Source organism: Natator depressus, chromosome 13 (genome assembly GCF_965152275.1).
Source record: "Natator depressus isolate rNatDep1 chromosome 13, rNatDep2.hap1, whole genome shotgun sequence".
NCBI lineage: Eukaryota > Metazoa > Chordata > Testudines > Cheloniidae > Natator > Natator depressus.
The window spans coordinates 6503309-6525239 of record NC_134246.1 but is presented as its reverse complement, the minus strand read 5'-3'; the positions used below and the strand labels follow the sequence as shown (position 1 = coordinate 6525239).

At 44.8% G+C, this 21931-nt stretch overlaps 1 protein-coding gene across 2 annotated transcripts in view; it reads right to left on the bottom strand.

Annotated features, from left to right (window-relative positions):
• Window positions 1-19785, bottom strand: part of NKAIN4 (sodium/potassium transporting ATPase interacting 4) — an 85586-nt gene extending 65801 nt beyond the window's left edge. Inside the window, exon 1 of one of the 2 annotated variants that reach the window (XM_074969624.1) lies at window positions 19292-19785. In XM_074969624.1, the coding sequence (XP_074825725.1) occupies window positions 19292-19345 (54 nt within the window). In that variant the 5' untranslated portion in view covers window positions 19346-19785. The remainder of the gene's footprint in view (window positions 1-19291) is intronic. The other variant, XM_074969623.1, reaches the window with a different exon arrangement.
• Between the last annotated feature and the right edge of the window lie 2146 nt (window positions 19786-21931).

The following is a 21931-nucleotide window of genomic DNA, read 5'->3' as shown; positions in this document are numbered from 1 at the left end:
AATTGACTTGTTGTGTTCATTCTCTCTGAAGCATCTGACACTGGCCACTGATGGAGACAGGATACTAAGCTAGATGGACCATTTGTCTAACCCAGTACAGCCATTTTTATGTTCTGAAGTTACTAATCACCCTCTTGAGGTCTAAATCATATGATGTATTTGACCATGGATACTTAACAGAAATCCCAACATTCTAGGAACTCAGGGAAATGCTTTATCCCTATCTATCAACATTTAAAATCGATGGGGTAAAATCCTGGCCCCACTCAAGTCAATGGTAAAACTCCCATTGACTTTAATAGGGGTAGGATTTCACTACAAAAAGGAGATATTTGGGGAGAAAACAGAAGATCCAATGTTTAGACGCAAGAAAGTGCATTCAACAAGTTTTAGAGGAGGTCAAGAAGACAAACAAATATTTTGTTAAAAATGGAAACTGTCAGCATGTTCACAGAGAGAGCATTTCCAGGGTTTTCCAATAACCACAATCCAGTCCCAGTATGCCCACAAACAACTTCCCTTCTATAGAGTGGCTACAAAATTAATCAATCACTATTGATTTTCATCGCCTGATTGCACTGAGGGAAGAAAATCCAACATAGTTGAATGATTGATTAATTACTTCAGTAATTACAGGTAACAAATCTAACTCTCCTTCCATTCCCTCTGGACCTCTATGTTTTGAATCAATATTTATAAAACTCAGGATTTTTAGGTTTTCAGATCAATTTGGGGCGCAAAGCCAGTTTTTTATCTCTAAGGAGCTGGAAAGAGAACAAAGCTGTACAACTGATTCTGAATGACTATCTCTGAGTTCTCACCAGCAATTCAGGATTCCTAAATGTTTTGAAACCCTCTTATAAGAGTGCTGTCCCAGGAAGCTTTCTGTAAGTTTTGAGGTCCTGACTGGTTCATTGGTTTTCCTCCTGATGAAGCATTCCAGTAGAACACGGGGTGTTCTGTCTCATGTTTGTTTTGTTTTAAATAAGATTCTATTAACTGCAGAAATAAATTAAGTATATAAATGTACCATAATAAGTTTAGACATACAACTAGGGTTGAAATTCAGCCTGTATATTTTTTATAGGCTTTTACGTCATGTTTGTAAAGTATAACAGGCTATGGCTAGCCCACAGAGGATAACAGCCTACTAACTGATGTGAGCTACTAGAGTTGTTACTGCATCTTCAGTAGTAAAGGCCCGTGCTTTGGGGCTGAAAGTCCCATGCTCAAAACCTGCATATGAGCTTTAGAACATAAGAATGGCCCTACTGGGTCAAACCAATGGTCCATCCAGCCCAGTATCCTCTCTTCCGACAATGGCCAATGCCAGGTGCTTCAGAGGGAATGAACACAACAAGTAATCAAGTGATCCATCCGCTTTCAAACATTCCCAGCTTCTGGCAAACAGAGGCTAGGGACTCTTCAGAGCATGCTTTTGTATCCCTGCCCATCTTGGCTAATAGCCATTGATGAATCTATCATCCATGAACATATCTAGTTCTATTTTGAACCCTGTTATAGTCTTGACCTTTACAACATCTTCTGGCAAGGAGTTCCATAGATTGTGCATTGTGTGAAGAAATACTTCCTTTTGTTTGTTTTAAATCTGCTGCATATTAATTTCATTTAGTGACCCCTAGTTCTTGTGTTATGAGAAGGAGTAAATAGCACTTCATTATTTACTTTCTCCATACCAGTCATGATTTTGTCCCCCCTTAGTCATCTCTTTTCCAAGCTGAAAACTCCCAGTTTTATTAATCTCATATGGAAGCCGTTCTATATCCCTAATCATTTTTGTTGCCCTTTTCTGTACCTTTTCCAATTCCAATATATCTTTTTTGTGATGGGGCGACTACATCTGCACACAGTATTCAAGATGTGGGCGAACCATGGATTTACATAGAGGCAATATGATATTTTCTGTCTTATTATCTATCCCTTTCCTAATGAATCCCAATATACTGTTATCATTTTTGACGGCCTTGGAGAGGTTATATTACATATATACGCTTTGCATTTGGTAACATTACTAGGTCTGATCAGTTCTGTTAGCCAGACCAATCCTAAGATACTACTGTTACTAACCAAGAGACCCTCATGTGGAATTTATTAAAGGCAATGATCAAGCTAAAAAAGTACTTAGTTTTTTTTAATTGTTTCATTTTTCTTAATCACAATTAATTTACTTTTCACTATGAATGCTGTTCATTTCCCCTTTGCATTATATTCAAATTAGATAACAAAATGAGAACTTTCACTTTCTGTTCTTCACATGTTAGTCCAATGCTGCTGGGTTTCCAAGATAAGGATGCAATTTTTTAAAAATCATTATTTAAACAAACCAAAACACATTTCTAAGCCAGATTTTTAAAGATGCAATTTTGCATCCTTTGACAGGTGTCAATGGAGATGCATCATTCCAGCTTTAACACAAACCAAAAGATGCATGGATGCAAAACTACACATTTTAAAATATAGTCTTCATTTCCCAGATCAAATACTGCAGCCATTATTGAGGTAAAACTATCATTGACTTCAGACCTTGATAATGTTGCTTCAACATAAAATAAGAACAAGCGGCAAGTTCTTCATTCATTTTGGCTACTCATTCTTCTTATGATGCAGTTCCTGCCGTGATGTATTTGCAATGAGAAAGATCCATTCTGCTCCAATCCCTACAACTCAATTAAATAGGGTAGAGGGGGATTTTTTTTTTACTCCGTGTTAAATGGGGTGATGGGAGCGGGAGAATAAAAAGGAAAAAAATCTTACTTATTATAGGTGAAAAATTTGCAATTCAGAGTTTCCATCGGATATTGTCCAGCCTTCCAATTAGACATGCTGAGACACACAGTAGTGCCATTATATGTAACTATTTATACAGTGTCGCTCAAGCATTGTTTATCTTATGAGCATAATTTCTCTCTTCTGCAGTGCTATCCAATTTGTTTTTATTTCCAGTGGCCCCTCTACAGTCTAGTCTAGTGTTTTATTGTATATATATTTTTTGGCCTCCAACCAACTTACTTTCCAGTTATGTTTCCGTGCTTGTCCCACAATAATCAGGCTCCTCCTGCGCTACAATTTTCACATCATGTTTATATTCAGTTTATGGGTGAGATGGTGTCCCCTCTATTTCTCCTCCTCCCGCACCAACTGGCAGTTCCTCTATGGCTCATGTTTTATTCAAGAGCAGAACTGAATTTCTCTCTTTTTTTAAAACGTAGTGGTTTGTGAAAAGGTGCCACCACATCAGCTCTGGAGACTTAAATTCTCTGTCCACAGAACAAGCACAACACAGGCAACAGCCAGAGGTGAAAGTAAGCCAGTACGGGCTGCCACACAGCCAACCGTACCGGCAGGGGGCAGCTTCCCCAGGCCAGCGATTTAAAGGGCCCGGGGTGCCCTGCAGTGGCTGGAGCCTCCGTCCCTTTAAATCGCTGCCAGAGGCCCACTGCCGGAGCCCTGGGGTAGTGGCGGCAGCTGGGAGCCCCGGGGCTCCGGCGGTGATTTAAAGGGCCCGGAGCTCCCAGCCACCGCTACCACAGCGGAGCCTCTGGCCCTTTAAATCGCCCTCAGAGCCCCATTGCTGGAAGCCCCAGGCCCTTTAAATCGCTGCCTGAGCCCCAGGGTTCCTGGCCGCCGCCGCAGCTACTGCTACCATAGGGCTCTGATGGTGATTTAAAGGGCCCGGGGCTCCCAGTCACTGCAACTGCACCGGAGCCCAGGCCCCTTTAAATCTTGATTTAAAGGGCCCGGGCATTTTAAGGGCCTGGGGATTTAAAGGCCCCGCCCCATTGCTCAGGACTCCGGTGTACCAGTAAGTCCTTTAAGTTACTTTCACCCCTGGCAAGAGCAGAGCAAACCTAATGGTGAGCTGGATTAGGTCATCTGCAGGGACTGAACCCAGGACTTCTGGAGCTAAACACAGGAGCCAGCAAAAGCAGGAGATCTATTAGTTCAAAGGACTTAGCAAACTCATAAACCCTTTATAACTGGCCTAGCCACTAAAGGGGGACAAAAAGCCACACTTTGCATGAGTTACAATAGCTTCCTCCACAGAGTACTGCCACTTCTAGGGGTGAGACAATCACTCAGTTTCCAGAGCTATTCCAGCCTTTGCCTCTCTCTGTTCCAAACTTGCCAACAAGCTTGCCCCAGTGGAGGTGGGTTTCTGATGTGCAGATGTCTGTCTGCTCGGAACTAGACGGAGGCCAACTACATCAACTGCTTAGTCCAGAGCAGTTTAATCCAGTAACACTCTGAAGGGAGCTCCCACTTTGAGCTGGTGCATGCATGTCGCTCAGCTGCTTGTATTAGTGTGAAATTCCTGAATGACAACAGGGCCTAACACACCACCTTTTCTCATCTACCCCACCTAAGTCCAATCAGGTGGTAATTTTTGGTCAGTGTTAATCTGGGTTACAGTTTAAGTGATGACCTGCTGTAGAATGGAAAGGATCCTTATCCCTTTGCCAACCTCATGAGCTATCAAATCCCCCAGAACAGGACTTTCTCTCTTTTTATATAGGAAAATAGAGTTAGCATTTGACCATCAAAAATGAATTCCATCTGGATTGGCTTATACTTGCAGGGCATTGCCCTGACGCGTAGGTTGGGAGGCACAGTTTACATGGCTGTGGTCACCCCTCATGAGAGAATCTAGCACAAATGAAACTGGGGGTTACCTCTTATGCCAGGAACGCATTCTTTGGCCAAGCAATCTGCAGACAAATTCCCTCACCCTCCCACCTGCTGCCACCATAAGCCTCTTCAGAAATTCGTTGTTTATTAAATGATTCACGCAAGTATCCATTCGATCCCAGTGCATAGGACTGCAGATATTTTATAACACAACTGTATATTTAGCAACAGAATAGTTCACAGCAGTTGTAACAGGCTTGGTCATCGAAGAAATAAAACAAAGCACCATTAGTCAACTGGCGGGAGATGCAGTCTTTATAGTTTGAAGGAGTGCAGAGGGCTTTATACCACCCTATCTATTCTTTGGCTGCCACACACCTCAGGTGTAAGCTATTTCGTTGGCAGCTCTGAAAGTCTGAGGGCTCATGTAACTTCCCACATCTAATTTCCCAGTTTGTGCTGTTTTAAACTGAGCCCACAGACTTTTGCTTTTGATCTGAGGCCCACCGGCTCATGCATTGCCCTGTGTTGTGGGCAATTAGCTGCCATGCATATTTGCAAGTCACATACAGGCCCACTCCTGAGTATCTTAAAAGGCAAGAGGCTTTGGTCTGTTTGGCTCACAGTAAGTTTAAAAGAAAAAAACTGTCACCTTTCCTCAGACTCTGAGTGTGTGAGAAACCCACAACAGCAGGATAAACAGTCTGTGAAAAAATATCTGCTAACAGAGCAGCAGCAATTACTGACCAAACTGTAGACTGGTGAGTTACTGCAGAAAATGGACCCAGAGATCTACAGGGCTCAATGCGCAGCTGCAGGGAGGATCGGATGGTGATTGCCAGGGCAGTAGTGCTAAAGCATCCAACCACTGAGTGCTAAGAAGACTGTGACCTCAGCACAGGGAGCACTGATTAGACTTTTATGCAGCAGAGCACCTGCTCCATCCAAGAAACAGAATTTCTCTTGAAGGAGAGAAGCCTGGTAAGAGTACACAGGGAACCAGGGTCATCATGACACCCAATCCATTCGCTCTGGTGGAGGGAAGCAGCATGAAAACCCATTCTAGGTGAAAAGGGCTAGTTACTCAAGCCTGCTTCAGTGACACAGGGGAAAAGACCTCGTTTTCTCTTATCATTCAATTGGAATCATTTGTTGGTTGATTCTCTGTGGCACTCACTAGTGACTGACTGGGGTTTGTGCCTCAGCCATCCCCTCCAAACACGGAAGCAATGCACACACATAGCAGCCAGGGGTCCTAGTCCGGCCAGGAAAGTCCCAAGTTTCTACACAAGGGCCTTGTGAACTGCTGTCCCTGCCACTGTAGTGGGACATAAGAAAGTGAGTGAGTGTTGTGAGCCTCCGCAGTCATTAGTGGTGAGCTAGCAGGGGGAGGGCAGCGGTGGAGAACTGTACCTTTAAGGCTCTGGCATTATGCCTTGAAGGGTATGTCTACACAGCAAAGAAAAAACCCCGGCTGATCCATGCCAACCAACTCAGGTTCGTGGACTCCGGCTGTGGGGCCGTTTCATTGCTGTATAGACTTCTGGACTTGGGCTGGACCCCAAGCTCTGGGACCCTCCCACTTTGCAGGGTCCTAGAGCTTGGATTCCAGTCCAAGCCTGGAAGTCTGTACAGCAGAGGTGGGCAAAGTATGGCCCAAGGGCCACATCCGGCCCGCGGGACCATCCTGCCCGGCCCCTGAGCTCCCAGCTGGGGAGGCTAGCTCCTGGCCTCTCCCCTGCTATTCCCCCTCCCCCGCAGCCTCAGTGTGCCGCGACACCCGCACTCTGGCCCACCGTTCCTGCCAGGCAGCGTGGCGGCATGGCTGGCTCTGGCATGGTAAGGGGGTGGGGAGCAGGCGGTCCTGGGGGGCAGTCAGGGGACAGGGAGCAGGGGGTGGTTGGGTGGGGCGGAGGTTCGGGGGGACAGTCAGGGAACGGGAAACAGTGGGGGCTGGATAGGCGTGGGAGTCCCAGGGGGCCTGTTAGGGGGCAGGGGTGTGTATAGGGGTCGGGACTGTCAGAGGACAGGGAATGGGGGGGGTTGGATAGGATTGGGAGTCCCAGGGGGCCTGTCAGGGGGCGGGGGTGTGGATAGGGGTTGGGGTAGTCAGGGGACAGGGAGAAGGGGTGGTTGGATAGGGGGTGGAGTCTCAGGGGGCAGTTAGGGGCGGGGGTCCTGGGAGGAGGCGGTCAGGGGACAAGGAGCAGGCGGTGCTGGATGGGCCAAAGGTTCTGAGGGGGGCAGTCAGGCGGCGGGAAGTGGGAGGGGGTGGATAGGGGGCGGGGGCCAGGCTGTTCGGGGAGGCACAGCCTTCCCTACCCGGCCCTCCATAGAGTTTTGCAACCCCGATGTGGCCCTCAGGCCAAACAGTTTGCCCACCCCGCTGAACAGCAATGAAACAGCCCTGCAGCCCAAGCCCCGTGAGCCCAAGTCGGCTGGCACGGGCCAGCCCCGGTTGTTTAGTTGCTGTGTAGCCATCCTAGAAGAGGTTCTGCTCTCCACAGCAACTATTGTGGGATCCTGGGAGACCAGCCGGAGATCTAGTCGCATCTAGTTTCCCATTGGAGATGCAGCATGATCACCCAAGCAGGGGTCATATGAAACATCTGATAAGAGGAAATCTCCCTTGCTGTGTGTGCTTACTGTACATTCACTAATAGCTGCATATTCATTTAAGTACCAAGATCCCTTTTTACTGAGTATGTTTTGCTCTTGATGGGAAGTTTAACCAAACTCTCCTCAGTAACGCTGAATCCTTACAACATATATCTGTGTGGCCGGGGGCTGGTTGGCACATGGGATTGTCAACGGAGTACAAAGCCTCTCACCGCAAGGGCACCAGCTCTGATCTGGCCTTCTACATGTGGGCGACATCCCCAAGTCATTACTATCTGACAGAGGACAGGTAAAAGCCAAAGCAAAATGACTTGTCTCGGGAACTGGGGTGAGAGAGGTTTCCATGTCACAGAGAAACAGGTAAACTGACAGCACTGTTGGCGATCTTGGCTTATGTCAGCTGGAATCGGACCCTTTCAGTGGTCCAGAAGTATCAAATCACAGCCCTTCCTTGACCCCTATGCCCCAGAACACCCTATTTGGAGTTTCTGGGAGAACCAGCAGTGTAAAGCGAGCCATTAGGGGAATCCCCAGCAGCCTTTGGGAAATCTCCAGATCTCCTTTGTTCTATTGGAACAGCACAAAGGGGAGTAGCCCAGGGCTGAGGATCTGTCCCAGGTGCGCAATCATACGTGCAAGTCAGGTGCCTGTATGCACAAGTCCTGTTGCATGTCTCCGTGGATCACTCCCTGCAGAAATTAGCCACGGAACTGTGCTCCCAATTTTTCAGAAAATCGGGGCCTGGGTGGAGCATGTATCCTCTCCCCACCAGCACAGAAAGAATGATGACTGTTCACGTTTCAAGGAGTTTCAAGTATTTGGAGACAGAATGTATTCCTAGAGGGGGAAAAAATGAGGGAGAAAGCAAAAACCTTTATTAGTCAAGCTCCTGCTCTGAGAAGCATCTGAGAACAGCTGGTGCATCTTCCTGCTGAGTTGGCCAGTCACTGAGAGGTGGCAAAGGAAGCTAGCACAACAGTGCCAATTGTTTGCCTTCTATAAGCAGGTGACAGAGGCAAGCTGGTGCATTGATTCCCACATTATATTTTCATTAAGCCATGGCAGATGGCATTTGAGACCACAGTTTACATATCATAATTTCAGAGGAAAGGTGGCAGTGAAATTGATGCATAAATTAATCAACTTGGATTCACCCAAACAACATGTGGGAGAAGGGGAGGTGATAGACAAGAGGGATCATAAAAAGCTGCTGTCTTTATTTCTGCATTGAGTCCTCACCACATAATGAAAATCAGGGGCATCGGTTTCTCTGCTAACCAACATACTTATGTCTAGCATCCTGACACCAAAGCAGCTGTACTGACAGCAAGCCACAGACACCAGGGAAATGGCAATTATGCCCTTTCATAAATGAGGCCAAAAGTACTGCTTGGAAAAAGCAGTTTGGGCCAGATCCTCAGCTGGTATAAATCAGCATAACTGAAGTCAGTGGGGTTATGCTGATTTACACCAGGTGAGGACACAGTCCTCTGTTATTAGATTTCCCCCTTAAAGAGACAAATTAAAATATGTAAAACTCAGAGTGCAATTGACATAAAACTTCTGTTCTCTATTGGTTTATATAGACATTTAGGGTCACATTCTGATCGCAGCTGTCCCAGTGAAAATCCAGAGAAACAGTCTACCTACTCTTATGGATTTATCATGGGTTTCACAATATCTGCTGTTTTGCAGAAAGCCCCAGTTCTGGGAGTCATGTTATCTACAGAGAATCTCAGCTTTTTTTGTTTCTGTTTTTTGTTTTAGAATAAGATTCTTGGTTGCAAAGAAAAGCTTGAAAACGTGAACACTAAATGCTCAAGAACCAGAAGGCCAAAAAAATCCCTACCCCGAATTCATTATTTTTAAAATCTCATGATTTTTAAGCCAATTCCATGATTTTGGAATTCATTACATTCATTACAGCACTCATTACTTTTGAATGCTTCAGACTAGAGATACTGCATGAATTGGTTTTGATTTCATTTATTTATTTTTTTAGATTTAAATAATTAAAAAATGTCCAAAAAGCATTCAGTACTCCCGTACAGATAACTGATTAACCAAAGCAATGAAACAGCTCGTTTCTCCCTTCTTTTCTCCACCACAGGAAAATATCCTCAATCTTCTTGCAGAACCCTGTCAGATTAATGGTTTGCAGAATGCCCAAAAGGTTAGCAACAGAACTGTGTGGAAGAGCGGGGGGGATGTTTCTTGTGGAAAATTTTGACAAACACCAAAACATTTTTCATTTTTGTCAAAAATTTTAGTGAAATTTTTAAACTTTTCATTAAAAAAAGAAAATGGAAAATATTGCAGGTTTTGACAACCACTTTTGGACAAGCACTGCTGAATACTGACAAACCTTTGGTTTTTTTTACCAGAAATGTTGTTTGGGTTTCAGACAGAAAAAATCCAAAATTTTGAGGAAAGCAGGCACTTTCTGTGTAATAAAAACAGGACGTTCGGAGCTCGCCCAAGCCACCCCCCACCACCACTCCCCACAGGGCTCGCCAGAGCCACCCCCCAACCACGACTTGGGCTGAATCCCTGAGCCCTGTGCCACCTGCGGCTGGGGCTCGGCTGACCACCCGAGCCCCTGCTGGAGCTGAGAGACCCCCCTGAGCCCCCATGCCACTCACGGCTGGGGCTGAACCCTGTGCTACCTGGGGATGAGGCTGACCCCTGAGCCCTGCATCCTGGCACCTTGCGTCGCCACCCCTCTCCAACATTCCAACTGGTTTTATAAACAGGGCATTTGTTCATTTGATCTTGCCAACTGATCCATTGGCAAGAGCAAACGGGACAAATGCCAGTTTTTGTCAAAAAGTTGGGATGTCCGGGTCAGGGCTTAAAAAAGGGACTGTCCCAGCCAAAACAGGACATATGGTCACTCTATTTCTGTGGAAATGTTCATTTTGTCAATAACCTAGTGTTCTATCAAAAAACATTTAGACAGAAAATTTTCAACCAGCACTAGTCGTCCTGTTTGGACTATTTTGGACCACGTGGTGAGCGGGACAAGTTCCAGAGTCTGAGGCAGGTAATGCCCTGTCCCCACCTTCTCTTTTATAAGAAGGCAGAACAAATTTCATTGATCACAACTGTGGTGGTACATCAGTGGGGAATAGGCATGTCCTATGTCATTTAGGATTTGATAGGTCATGAACAACACCTTAAACTATCCCTACTGCAGTGGAGTTACTCTAGATTTACCCTGGTGTAGCAGAAATGAGAATCAGGCCTTTTGCCCTCTAGTTTTATCCTTCCAAGATCTCCTGTTTGACAGTCCCCTGCAGCAGGTTCTTGGAAATGCTGCCTTTTACACCCCAGTAAAAAAGTACTTAGTCTCCTTATGTAACACAGACTGGAACAACCTCAGCTCTGCTTGTGGGATGTCACTGGGCTACACTGGATGTTCTCTTGAGCTGAACGCCCCATTTCCAGGGGAATTCCATCTGAGCCAGCGCCCAGACACAGCACAGAGGAAAGGGGTTCAACCCTGGGATAGCAACAGACCCTTGTCCGTTCTTATGGAAAATGAAAGAAAGTAAACCACAAAGCAGAGAACAGATCTGTAGAGATGAACTACACCTCAAGGCTGGTATGATACATTTCAGGGATGGAGGGGTGGGAAAGAGAATGAACAATACCGGAGTTGCTCCACTCCTCACAGACATATTTCACCATTCAGGACCTACATAATAATGCTCTCTCCAATGCAGCTAGAGAGGCTCCTCGTCTTTGTTATTCGGACTCATCTTTTCCTTACGCTGTCAGCAGAAATGGAAGCGTGGTAATCTGCTGCCACTGGGACCCGCTATTTTCCCCTCCAGGATCACCTTGTGTTGTTGTATTCACGTGCTACCTGCCCATGTAGCAGTTAATCAAGATCAAGAGTTATGAAGAACACTGCATAGCGTATGGGGTAACTGGACAGAGCATGGGAAAGAGGTCAAATGAGAAAATGGAGAGGTGCAAGGCGCAGCCTGTTTGCATCTAACGCACCACTGAGTAGGCATTGTCTTTTTATTTTCTCTCTCTCTCTCTCTCTCTCTCTTTTGGGGGGTGGGGGCAGGACAGTTTATAAATAAAATCCATCAGTAAGGCTGGATTAAGAGGCAAAATCTATAAAATCTGTGCCCTGGAGGCATAGCGGCCCATTGGAAGAAACAACTGAGAAGCAGAGCAGCAGGCTGTGGCCAGGCAAGGCTGTGACTATTGCCAGCCAGACACCCCTGAGGTGGGATGGATTTTATCAGCAGGGCCTCAGAGGTGGGAGGAAAAATGAGAGCCACTGGGGGAAAGTCAGCCGGGGCCCTGGGGGGGGGGAGTTTTGGGTGGATCCAGGTCCCAAATAACCTCAATGGATTTATAGGCCAAACCTGAAGTGAGGTTCTCTTTATCTGTTGCTTATAACTGACCCAGTTTTGCAGCCCTTTACGCTGAGTATCACACTACTCATGGGAGTAACCCTGTTGAGTTCAATGAGATTATTTGTTTGAGTAATTACTTCTCAATGTGAGTAAGGGTGACAGAAACAAGCCCAGTGCAAAGAAAGGCCAAGTCCCGGTCTGTTGGCAGAGCTGTGCCATAAAGGCTCAAATGTATGGAGAGAAGGGAGAGATGAAAGGTAGAGCACAGGGGTGATATGAACAGGAAAACCTAAACAAGGGGCAGCTAAAAAGTGCAGGAAATATGGTGATATAGGAAAATACTCATGAAGTTGCATCTCCAGTGATCTTATCCCAGTGGCAAAGTAAAATTTAAAGAAATCAGATAAGGCACCTAGAGTGAAAACATCAGGAGAGAGAAGTTGTTTGAGTCTGAAGAGGATATTCTTGTGTTTGGCCAGTTCTGGCTTTTTTTCCCACTCAGTGCAGCAAGGCGAACCGTACTATATACCACCAGTGGATTTAATCACATGATAGATGTAGTCCCAAATGAAAGTTCTTGATTTAGTTATAAATCTGTCGTGACTGGTTGGATTATGTGTAGGGACCTACCAAATTCATGGTCCATTTTGGTCAATTTCATGGCCACAGGTTTTTAAAAATCGTAAATTTCATGATTTCAGCTATTTAAATCTGAAATTTAACAGTGTTGTAATTGCAGGGGTCCTGACCCGAAAAAGGAGCTTTTGGGGGGTTGCAAAGTTATTGTGTGTGGGGGAGGGAGGGGTTGCGGTACTGCCACCCTTACTTCTGCGCTGCTGGTGATGCTGCCTTCAGAGCTGGGCAGCTGGAGAGCGACGGCTGCTGGCCGGGAGCCCAGCTCTGAAAGCAGAGCCACCGCCAGCAGCAGGGCAGAAGTAAGGGTGGCAGGGTGTGGTCTGGGCGCCCGGCCAACTGCTGCTGCTCTCCAGCCGCCCAGCTCTAAAGGCAGCACAGAAGTAAGGGTGGCAATACCGTGACCCCCTTAAAATCACCTTGTGACCCCCCTGAAACTCCCTTTTGGGTCAGGACCCCCAATTTGAGAAACACTGGTCTCCCCCATGAAATCTCTATAGTATAAGGTAAGAGCACACATAAGACCAGACTTCACGGGGGGAGACCAGGTTTTATAGTCCGTGATGCGCTTTTCACGGCCGTGAATTTGGCTGGGCCCTAATTATGTGGGATGAAATTCAGTTAGCAAAATAACAGTACAATCCAATTACACACATCCCCAGAATATAGTATAAACCACATCACAACATCACATCCATCAGCCACAGTGGCAGAAGTCAAAGAAGAATTTCTGATGTGCATTATTTGTGTTTCCAACCCATTTAAAATGTACAAGAAGATCACCAGACCAAGCTTGTGCAAAAACACTTTAAGAAAAAGAGGTTGAAGGGTGGAGAGAATTGTTTTTATTTTGGACCTTCCCAGATTTCAGTCATGGTCTGAAACCTCGGAATGGGTTGGTTTAGAGAACACAAAAGCACAGGATTCCTGCGAGTCACTGGCAATCTACTGCCACAATGGAAAGTATGAATCTGGATTGTCTGAGCAGTGTGAACGCTGGATGCAAGCACCTTTGAAATACCAAATCTTGTACAAGAAACACTGCCCTTGTGCTGCTCTCCCGCTTTGCAGTGGAACGCCCTGTCTGAATCATTACTGACGAGAACTGCTTGGAGAACTGTGCTTTTCTCCACAGAAAATTTTGACCTTTTTGTCAAAAAGCAAACCAACCAAAACTGGACACATTTTCAGCCAAAACGTTTTTGGGATTTTGATGAAAACTCAAAATTGTCCATGGAAAGCAGACACTTTCCATGGTGACATTCATTTAGTCAAAACCTCAGTTTTCCACCAAAGACCAGTTTCAGTGAAAATTTTTACACCAAGCCCGTTATTGCAACAGCCTTAACTTTACTTTGTCCGGCACTCGCACTCAGGAAACAGCTTCTGTTTAATAGGGCTATTATACTTATTGTATAATTTGTGGCAGTGCTTCAGGACCTCAGATGGGGACCAGGGCCCCATTGTGCTAGGAGCTGTACAAACATAACAAGAAGACAGCCCCTGCTTTGAAGCATTTACAATCTAAGTATAAAATGAGAGACAACAGATGAAGGTGATCAAAAGACGGGGGAGCACAAGGTAACAGTGAGATGATTCTGATCAGTATGATAAGAAGTGGGCGCACTGCTGACTTGGGCACCTGCTTTTGTTTTAACTACTCTGAGTTCAAATCTGCCAGTTAGGCACAGCACAGCATTAGCGACTGTGTGAAATCATCCCTTCCAATCCTACACGTCTATGATTCTACGATACCACCCTGGTGGAGCCTCAGGCAGCATACAGTACCTCTTCAGGGGATGTATCTAACTCTCCCAGCAGTGCCGTCTCTGCTCCATGGGCTGGTCTGGGAGGGCAAAGGTGAGAATGTCCCTGCCGCCTCCTCCCACACAACTTTGGCATGCTGGGCACCCCCAGAGAATAGCGAGGGAGCAATCCCTGCACTTCCAAAAGTTCAGGGAATGTACTTCCGCTTGGCTCTTAACCAGGCTATGCAAAGTGCAGGGGAAGGCTCCTTATACCCTCTCCCTCTCCCAGCCCCCAATCATGCAGAGGCCAGGCAGAGTCTAATATTTGATTGCTATTAAGTGCAGACAGTGTGGTTGGGACTGTAGGACATCAGAGAGATAGTTCCCGCCCCAAGAAGCATATGGATTACAGCTGACAGGCTGATATGAACTTCCCCAAAGTTTTGGGGTGCTTGGTTCAGCTCAATATATAAAGAGGGGCCAAGAGCCAGCTGCAAAGTTGGGACCGGTATGTGAATCCAAATTTTGCCCCTGTTGGAGATTGAGAGTGGATGGATCTAAAATCAGTATCCAGGTCTGTTGCTACCTTTAATGTAGGAAATGGAGTGGGAAGTTTATACATTTTATAAACTTTACATATTTTATATGTTCATTCATTTTTGGCCATATTATGTTCTGATTTACACCCTGTGCAATCCCAAAGGCCTATGTACCTTTTAAAAATTGTCCAGTGTTTTAGTTTATCAACTTTCTGCTAGATCAAGATGACACGGCCATGTTAGTCATTAGAGAAGGTAGCTAGAGAAGGATCTATACTAATTTCAGATAGTTTCCAGAATTGATCACCCACTTCTGTAAGACATTAAGAAGACATTGTCAGAAAAGGGGGTGGGAGGTGGGGAGAGAGACAGAGAGAAGAAATAAATACATGGATATAGTTACTTTTGGTTTGTTTCTGTGACTAGAAATTCTGAGTGGGCTCCTCTCTCACTGTTAATATGAAATGTTTGTCATTTTTTCCATATAGAGCCGCTGAGAAGAAGGGATTCTAAATGTATCTGTAAAATTGCCTTCAGGTTTATGCTTGGTATAAACCCCAACCCATGGACTGAATTTAAACAACAATTATTTAATTTATTGGGATGGATTATGGGGAGGGAGGGAATTTTTCCATGCCTGGTCTGGTTGAAATAAATTCAGATGGCACCTTCAGTACACACAATCACTTATTACTCTAAGAAATATACGATTGTGAACAATCTGCTTACTGGCAGGAAGGAAGGACTGGATCACCAGTTATTAAAATGTTTCCTGTCTGGAACCTAGCAACTGTCCATGGTTTCTTGCTGGGACCCACCAATCCCACAATATTTTGGGGGTCCAGAGTGATGCACTCTGCAGTATTCTACATAGATTGTGAAATCCTGCACTAGAAATCTTTTCTATCATTAATTTCTATACTGCACATTTCTCTAACACACTTAACAGGGATGAGGTCCAGGTACCACTCCCTCACTGAGAAAAGATACAACCTGTTTAGGTTTTGCTTAAGCTTTCCCTAATATTCTTATTTCAACAAAGATTCATGGTGGGGAGGGAGGGGGAGTCCATTCAGGTAACATCAGTTTCTGAGTTAAAGTGATGTAAAGACAATAAAACCAGTTGTGTCCATCCATCCTTAATTCACACTACTGGGCCCTTACAGTGTGAATTAAAAGGACAGATTGCCAGTCCTAGAACCAACTCCTCCCTTGACAGGCACAGTGATGGAGACCAAAGATACTGCCTTGTGGTTTTCTGCTGGCAGGTCTGGGGCACCATGCTGTGGGAGTAACTATGCTCTGTGTCCAGGGCACAAATATATTACAGGGTAGGTGTATTAATAGCTAGCCGTCAACCTACTGAATATGGGTTCCCCCTTAGGAATGTGGGAGGGCAGGCTGCATGTTAGCTGAGCCCACTTCATACAATTCTCTTCTATGCATTATGGTCCTGATTTAGCAACACACATGTGCTTACCGTTAAGCTTGTGCTTAAGTTCCATTGAAGGCCACGCTGGATCATGACCAGTGGTGCTACCTTGCCCTGCTGCATGCATAGGGGTGGCAGGGAAGAAGAGCACCAGAAGCGCTCTTTCTTTCACTATGCTCACCAGCACAGAGCCATGAAGGAGCAAAACCTTAATTTGGAACCTTCAGGTGGACGACAGTTTAAGATTAGAGTTAGTCAAATTATTCATTACAAAAGTAGCTTCTTTCTGATCAGCAAATCAGCTGAGACTCAATCCTGATTCTCTTCAAACATATTCATTAGCTTGCTCTATATAGTTTAAACAAAGAGTTTGCAGCCTGTGCATTGCTGGTGATCTATTTGGTATTCATGTGGTGTAGCTGATCACCTAATTCACATGTTGTTGCTTCTGCTGTCCAGTTGGCTGACAAACATTTTTAATCAGGAGAACAACAAAGAACAATGATTAATATACTAAGATATTTTATTTTTTCAGGCATACATTTGTGCTATAATCTGTGAACATTTCAGGATCTGTGAACACTTCCATCCACAACTGGCAGTTATCCAACTACTTCCACACAAGCAGTAATAGGACTTCCACAAGCCATTGCAAATTGAACTCTTGCTTTTCTTGTATTTATTATTTATAAAAACTCCCAATAAAGTCAGTTATTGCACTAGAGAAATATATAGTAGAATATGCAGTTTCCAAACAAAGTAGTATAAAAGCATTCAATTAAGGTTTGAAGTACCAGGGGTGAAATTCTTACCCCACTGATGTCAATGGCAAAACTCTCATTGACTTCGGTAGAGCCAGGATTTCACCCCAGGACTTTTGTTGTGGGAAGCACAGTGTCTGGAAGTACTAAAGAAAGACTAAAGAGAGATCAAAATAGCAAGTGAAATAGAACAGGGACATGCAACGATCAAAGAAAGTTCACATCTTTATAATTTATTAATGATGATGGTCTGATCGCTTCTGGTTTTTGTATTAATTGATTCCATTACGTACAGTATCTCATTCTATTGCAGCTCACTTAGCTATATTGCTGTATAAATGAGGTGACAATTTACACACAAGGAGAGCTGGAAATGTAGCAGGAAAAGGTCTCACAGCTTCCCCCAGTAACTTACTGGGAGTTTAGCCAACAACTCATGACCACACGCTCATCCTGCTTTGAGCAGGGGGTTGGAGTAGATGACCTTGTGAGGTCCCTTCCAACCCTGATATTCTATGATTCTATGATCAGGACAGAGCTTCAGGAATTTCCTCCCCATACTTTACATTTTTCATCTCTACCAATTTACCAAGGCAAGTACCATGGGCAATCACCAAGACAGAGGCATCCAAACCTGCTTAAGAATGGGCAAAGAAGCTGCTTCTTTTTTGCAAGGAGGAGGGTCCTAAGGAAAAAAAATGCTCAGGGTTCTTTGTTCCAGTATCCTGGATACCAGAAAACTCCCACGCTTGTCAAAAATAAGAGCAGCACCAGCCGTTGTTTTTTTTTAAAGCAGGCCGATACACTGCTGGATTTAAGAGACAATTAGGTGTTCAAACACTAATTTATTCAAATGTTAACATGGTTACAGTCTCTTTCTTCTGTACAGAATGGGTGAAAAATTACAGGGAAGAGCACACCCCCCAAAAGACTAAACACTCACTGCTGTCATTATCATCATAAAACGTGTCTAGTAATATGCTTCATTCAAACAACAGAACCTCATTCCTTGTTTTATTTATCCACAAGTCAAATCTTATATCTCTTGGTTAGGCTAGTCACAATGAATAGCCTAAACTTCACTCTCTGCACCCAAATTTTAGACCAATGGTTTAGGTTTTAAAAACTAGCAGCTTCCAGTTTCTGCTAAATGAGAGATTCTTTCCCCCACAGAACTGTCCCTTCAGGGAAAATAAATTACGGTTACGGTAAACAATTCCAAAACACAGGTTTAGCTAGAGTACTCAGTGGCACTAATTTACTACGGAGTTTAAAATCAACTGGCTCCTTTCCTCAACAAGGTCTAGAGATTATGCTCCAAAATAAAACAAATTTTGAAAAAACGCACTTCCCAATGTAATAAAGGAATGGCATTTCCTTTTTAAGGCAAGAGAAACCCTGGAGCCTATTAGCAATTGACATGGGGAACCTCCAGATACAAGCTAGATGCACAGACAATCATAAAACAACCAGACCTTTGTTTATCACAGTTCAACATTGACATGTATGCAGATGTGACAGAAAGCCATGATGTATGAAAACCAGTATTTCAGACGTTAAGGGAGTTTGCTTCTGATTATATATATTTGTACAATTAATGAGGAGAATGTTTTAAATAAGTAGTTTTAAACATGCATGAACACATACAATCAGTGAAGAAGTGCATATTAAATTAATCTTTCATTGCAGCCTTATATATTAGTACCTTTGGCCTCTTTGATATCTTGATTATTTCAGCACTTTTCAACTTTTTGCTGTTGCTGCTGATCATTATGAGAATTCTCGACTTTTAACATCAGGTTTAATTTTTTTTTAAAGAAGGGTGACCTTACAAGTTCAAGACTTTTTTTTAAAGGCCCCCCCCCCATTTTAAATAAACAAATAAAATAATGAAGTCACCCCAGAAAAGAAGAGTCACTGGCAATTCCGGATTACATCCGGACTCCCCCACTCCTTTCAAAATATAAATCGAAAGGCTGAAAGTTAAACGGGACCCAATTCTGTAATAAAATGAATCATTCTAATAAACAATTATTACGAAAGCAGCTGCGTGAGACTTCAACTTTCAATATACCTACCAAAGTTCGGGGAATCCCTAATTTTCTTAACAATGCAGTTTAAGAGTGGAGTTAGATCCCGGGAATCTTTTGTTCTGAGCCTGATGCCCCCCCCCCCCTTCCCCCTCCCGGGTTTGTGCCTGGTCGCTCAATCAAAATGAGTAGCTTGCTCCCCTTCTGTTTGAGAAGCAGGGTTGATCCGGGCGCAGACAGACACAACAATCCCCCCCCACCCACACACACACACACTTCGCCTGTGGGTGTAGAGAATCGGTGCCAACTCGTGTCGATTCGGCTCCCGGATCAAGCTGGGCTGGAGCGGTCTGTAAAAGTTTCCCTGGATCTGCACCCTCCCGGTGGATAAGGGGGGGGGGGTGCGTGTGTGTGGCTGCGAAGGGGCTTCCCCACTGGGGTGGCTAGGAGCCCGGCTGATTGTCCCGGCGTGAGGAAGAGACACGAGGAAAGAACCGGCTACTCACCAGCTGTAAAGTGCAGAGGAAAATCAAGGTACAGCGCCCGGTGCAGCATCCCATCCTCCCCAAGCCCAGCGGGTCCCTCCAGCCGCTTGAAGCCGAAAGCACCAGACCAAGAAGCGGGGCTGATTCACTGGGATCTGCCCGCTACCATCTCCGGGTCCAACTGCCTTCAGCCTCATCCAGGGGCTGGGCAGCCCCCTCCGCCGTCTCTGCCAGCAGCCGGGCTGAGAGAGCAGCTGCCTCTCCCAGCCGTGAGGTCGTGGAGCAAGTGAAAGAGCCCCCTCCAGGGAACCGCTTGCGGGGGAGGAGGGCGGGAGTGTGGGGCCACATCTTAAAAAGGCAATGCCCGATAGAGGCTCTGATCCCGAATCTTTGCAGGCAGTGGGAGCCTTGCCATTGACGTCAATGGGTTTGGGATCAGGCCTTTGCAGCCAACTTGGGCAGCTGCAAAAACCCACCGTACACTTCTACTCCTTATGGGGCACCAACGCCCACGCAGAAGCAGAGGATATACGGACAGACCCCCCCTTCTGCATGTACCACACATGCATACGATCACATGTGAGCAGAGCTCTGTAAACAGTGCAGGGCAATGAATTTACTGAGCCGGCTTCACCTCCTTTTCTCTTTGCAAGTTCTCTAAGAACAGGTGGCGGGTTTCTTAAATTTAGTCTTTATTTTGCTGTTTCTTCCAGCAAACGCGTTAACTAGAATATTTGTGACAGAAAAAAGGGGGTAACACAGTCACAGCAAAATTCATTTTAAAATGTACACACACATTCATGGATTTATTTTAGTATTTTAGCTTTGGGCATAAATCAGATATGAATCATTAATAAGTAGAAGTTAGATGTGGAGAGGACTTAATGGGCCATATCTTACCTTGCACCAAGTTCTTCAATCAAAGCACATGCTTTGCTACATTCTGAGATATTCTAGATCTCTGTAAATTTATCCAGATATCTTTACACATGTCGCAGACACTGTTCCCTCTAAGCTGTGCACGTGTGCGCTCGCACACAGATCCTAAACCCCGCGCACACGGCGAAACCCCGCGCACACAACAGTTTGCACAGAAGCACAACAATTTGCACAGAAGAAATTTGTTGTGCACACAGCCTGTCAAAAATTAGAGGGAACATTGGTCACAGATAATAATACATAACTCGTATATAGTGCTTTTCATCCATAGATCTCAAAATACTTTACAAAAGAGGTCAGTATCCTTATCCCCATTTTACAGGTGGGGAAACTGAGGCACAGAGCAGTGACATGACTTGCCCAAGGGCATCCAGCAGGTCAACGGCCAAGCTATGAGTAGAACCGAGGTCTCCTGAGTTCCAGAATAGGCCAGACAGCAAGTGGCAGAGCAAATCCCCAGAGACAGGTGCAACAATTCAGATTGGGTTTTGCACAACCCCACATAAAAGCCAACTGCAAGCACAGTCTCTGTGGGAGGGCCTCCGGAGGAGAGGGAGCCATTGCTGTATCCTCCACTCCACCCTAGCCTAAGGAGTGGGCCAGATACACCCCATGTTCGATGGCATGCTTCATGCTGCAAAGCACCTACACAACAGGACAATAATATCACACAAATAAGAGATGGGAAAGACCCATTTGATCATAATGTGGTACCTCCCCAGTTTCCGTTAAGCTAAATAGCAAAGTTTAGTGTACCACTCTGGACCTTCTCCTTCTCCCTCTGAAGTCATTAGGAGCGTTGCCATTGGCTTCGCTGGGAACAGAATGTGACTTTGGCACCATAAATGATCAGTTGCATTTTTCCTTTAAATAAACGCAAAAGAGAACTTGTTGCAGTATGTCAGAATATGGTGGTAGCTGGGACATCATGATGCTGAAGAAACAAATGGCCCATTAAAGCATTCCTTGATTGTACTCAAGAAAAGTAGGATTATGCCCAAAGTGGTGAGAAAACCTCATATTAACTTCACTATTGTTATTCAAATCAGCAGCCATGAAAGAAATAAAAAAACAAACAATCAAAGAAAAAAGGGTCTATAATACCTAAAACAAGAAGTCAGACCTCTAAATGGACACAAAGCCCATTGGTTCAGTAAAAGATATCAGTTTTCTGACCTGTTCACTGAACATAATCTGAAATGCACCAATTAATGCAGTCTAACACAATGAAACACATTTTATTCCAGCTGAAATGAATATGCCCACAGAAAACACCAAATTACCTCGCCTGGAAGGCTCTGGATTTAAGGAGCTTTTGCTGTATTTATATTTGCTGGAAATGTTTGAAGGTTAGTTTTATTTTTATGGGTGCGGCAGGAACATTCTTTAGACCATGAATACAGAAGTCTCACGCTGCACTTTTGGGTCAGGCACCCTAGCATCAGAATGTAAAAATGCTACTTCAAAAACAACAGGAACAGGCTGGTATTATGCTGGTTTGAGTTAAATTCTCTGATATCAGCTGGGAACAGAGTGGAAAAGGTTGGACTGCTGCTGTGTCTGCAAGAACCTCAGCTCTGTGTAATTTATTTCAGTTTCCTACTTTCTTTGTGTCGGCTCCTGTTTTTGAAAACTCCATGGGTGCAAATATTTTCAAACAAAATGATAACACAAACGACCCATGGTGGAGAAATAGCAAAACATAGCAGGACTGAAATAATA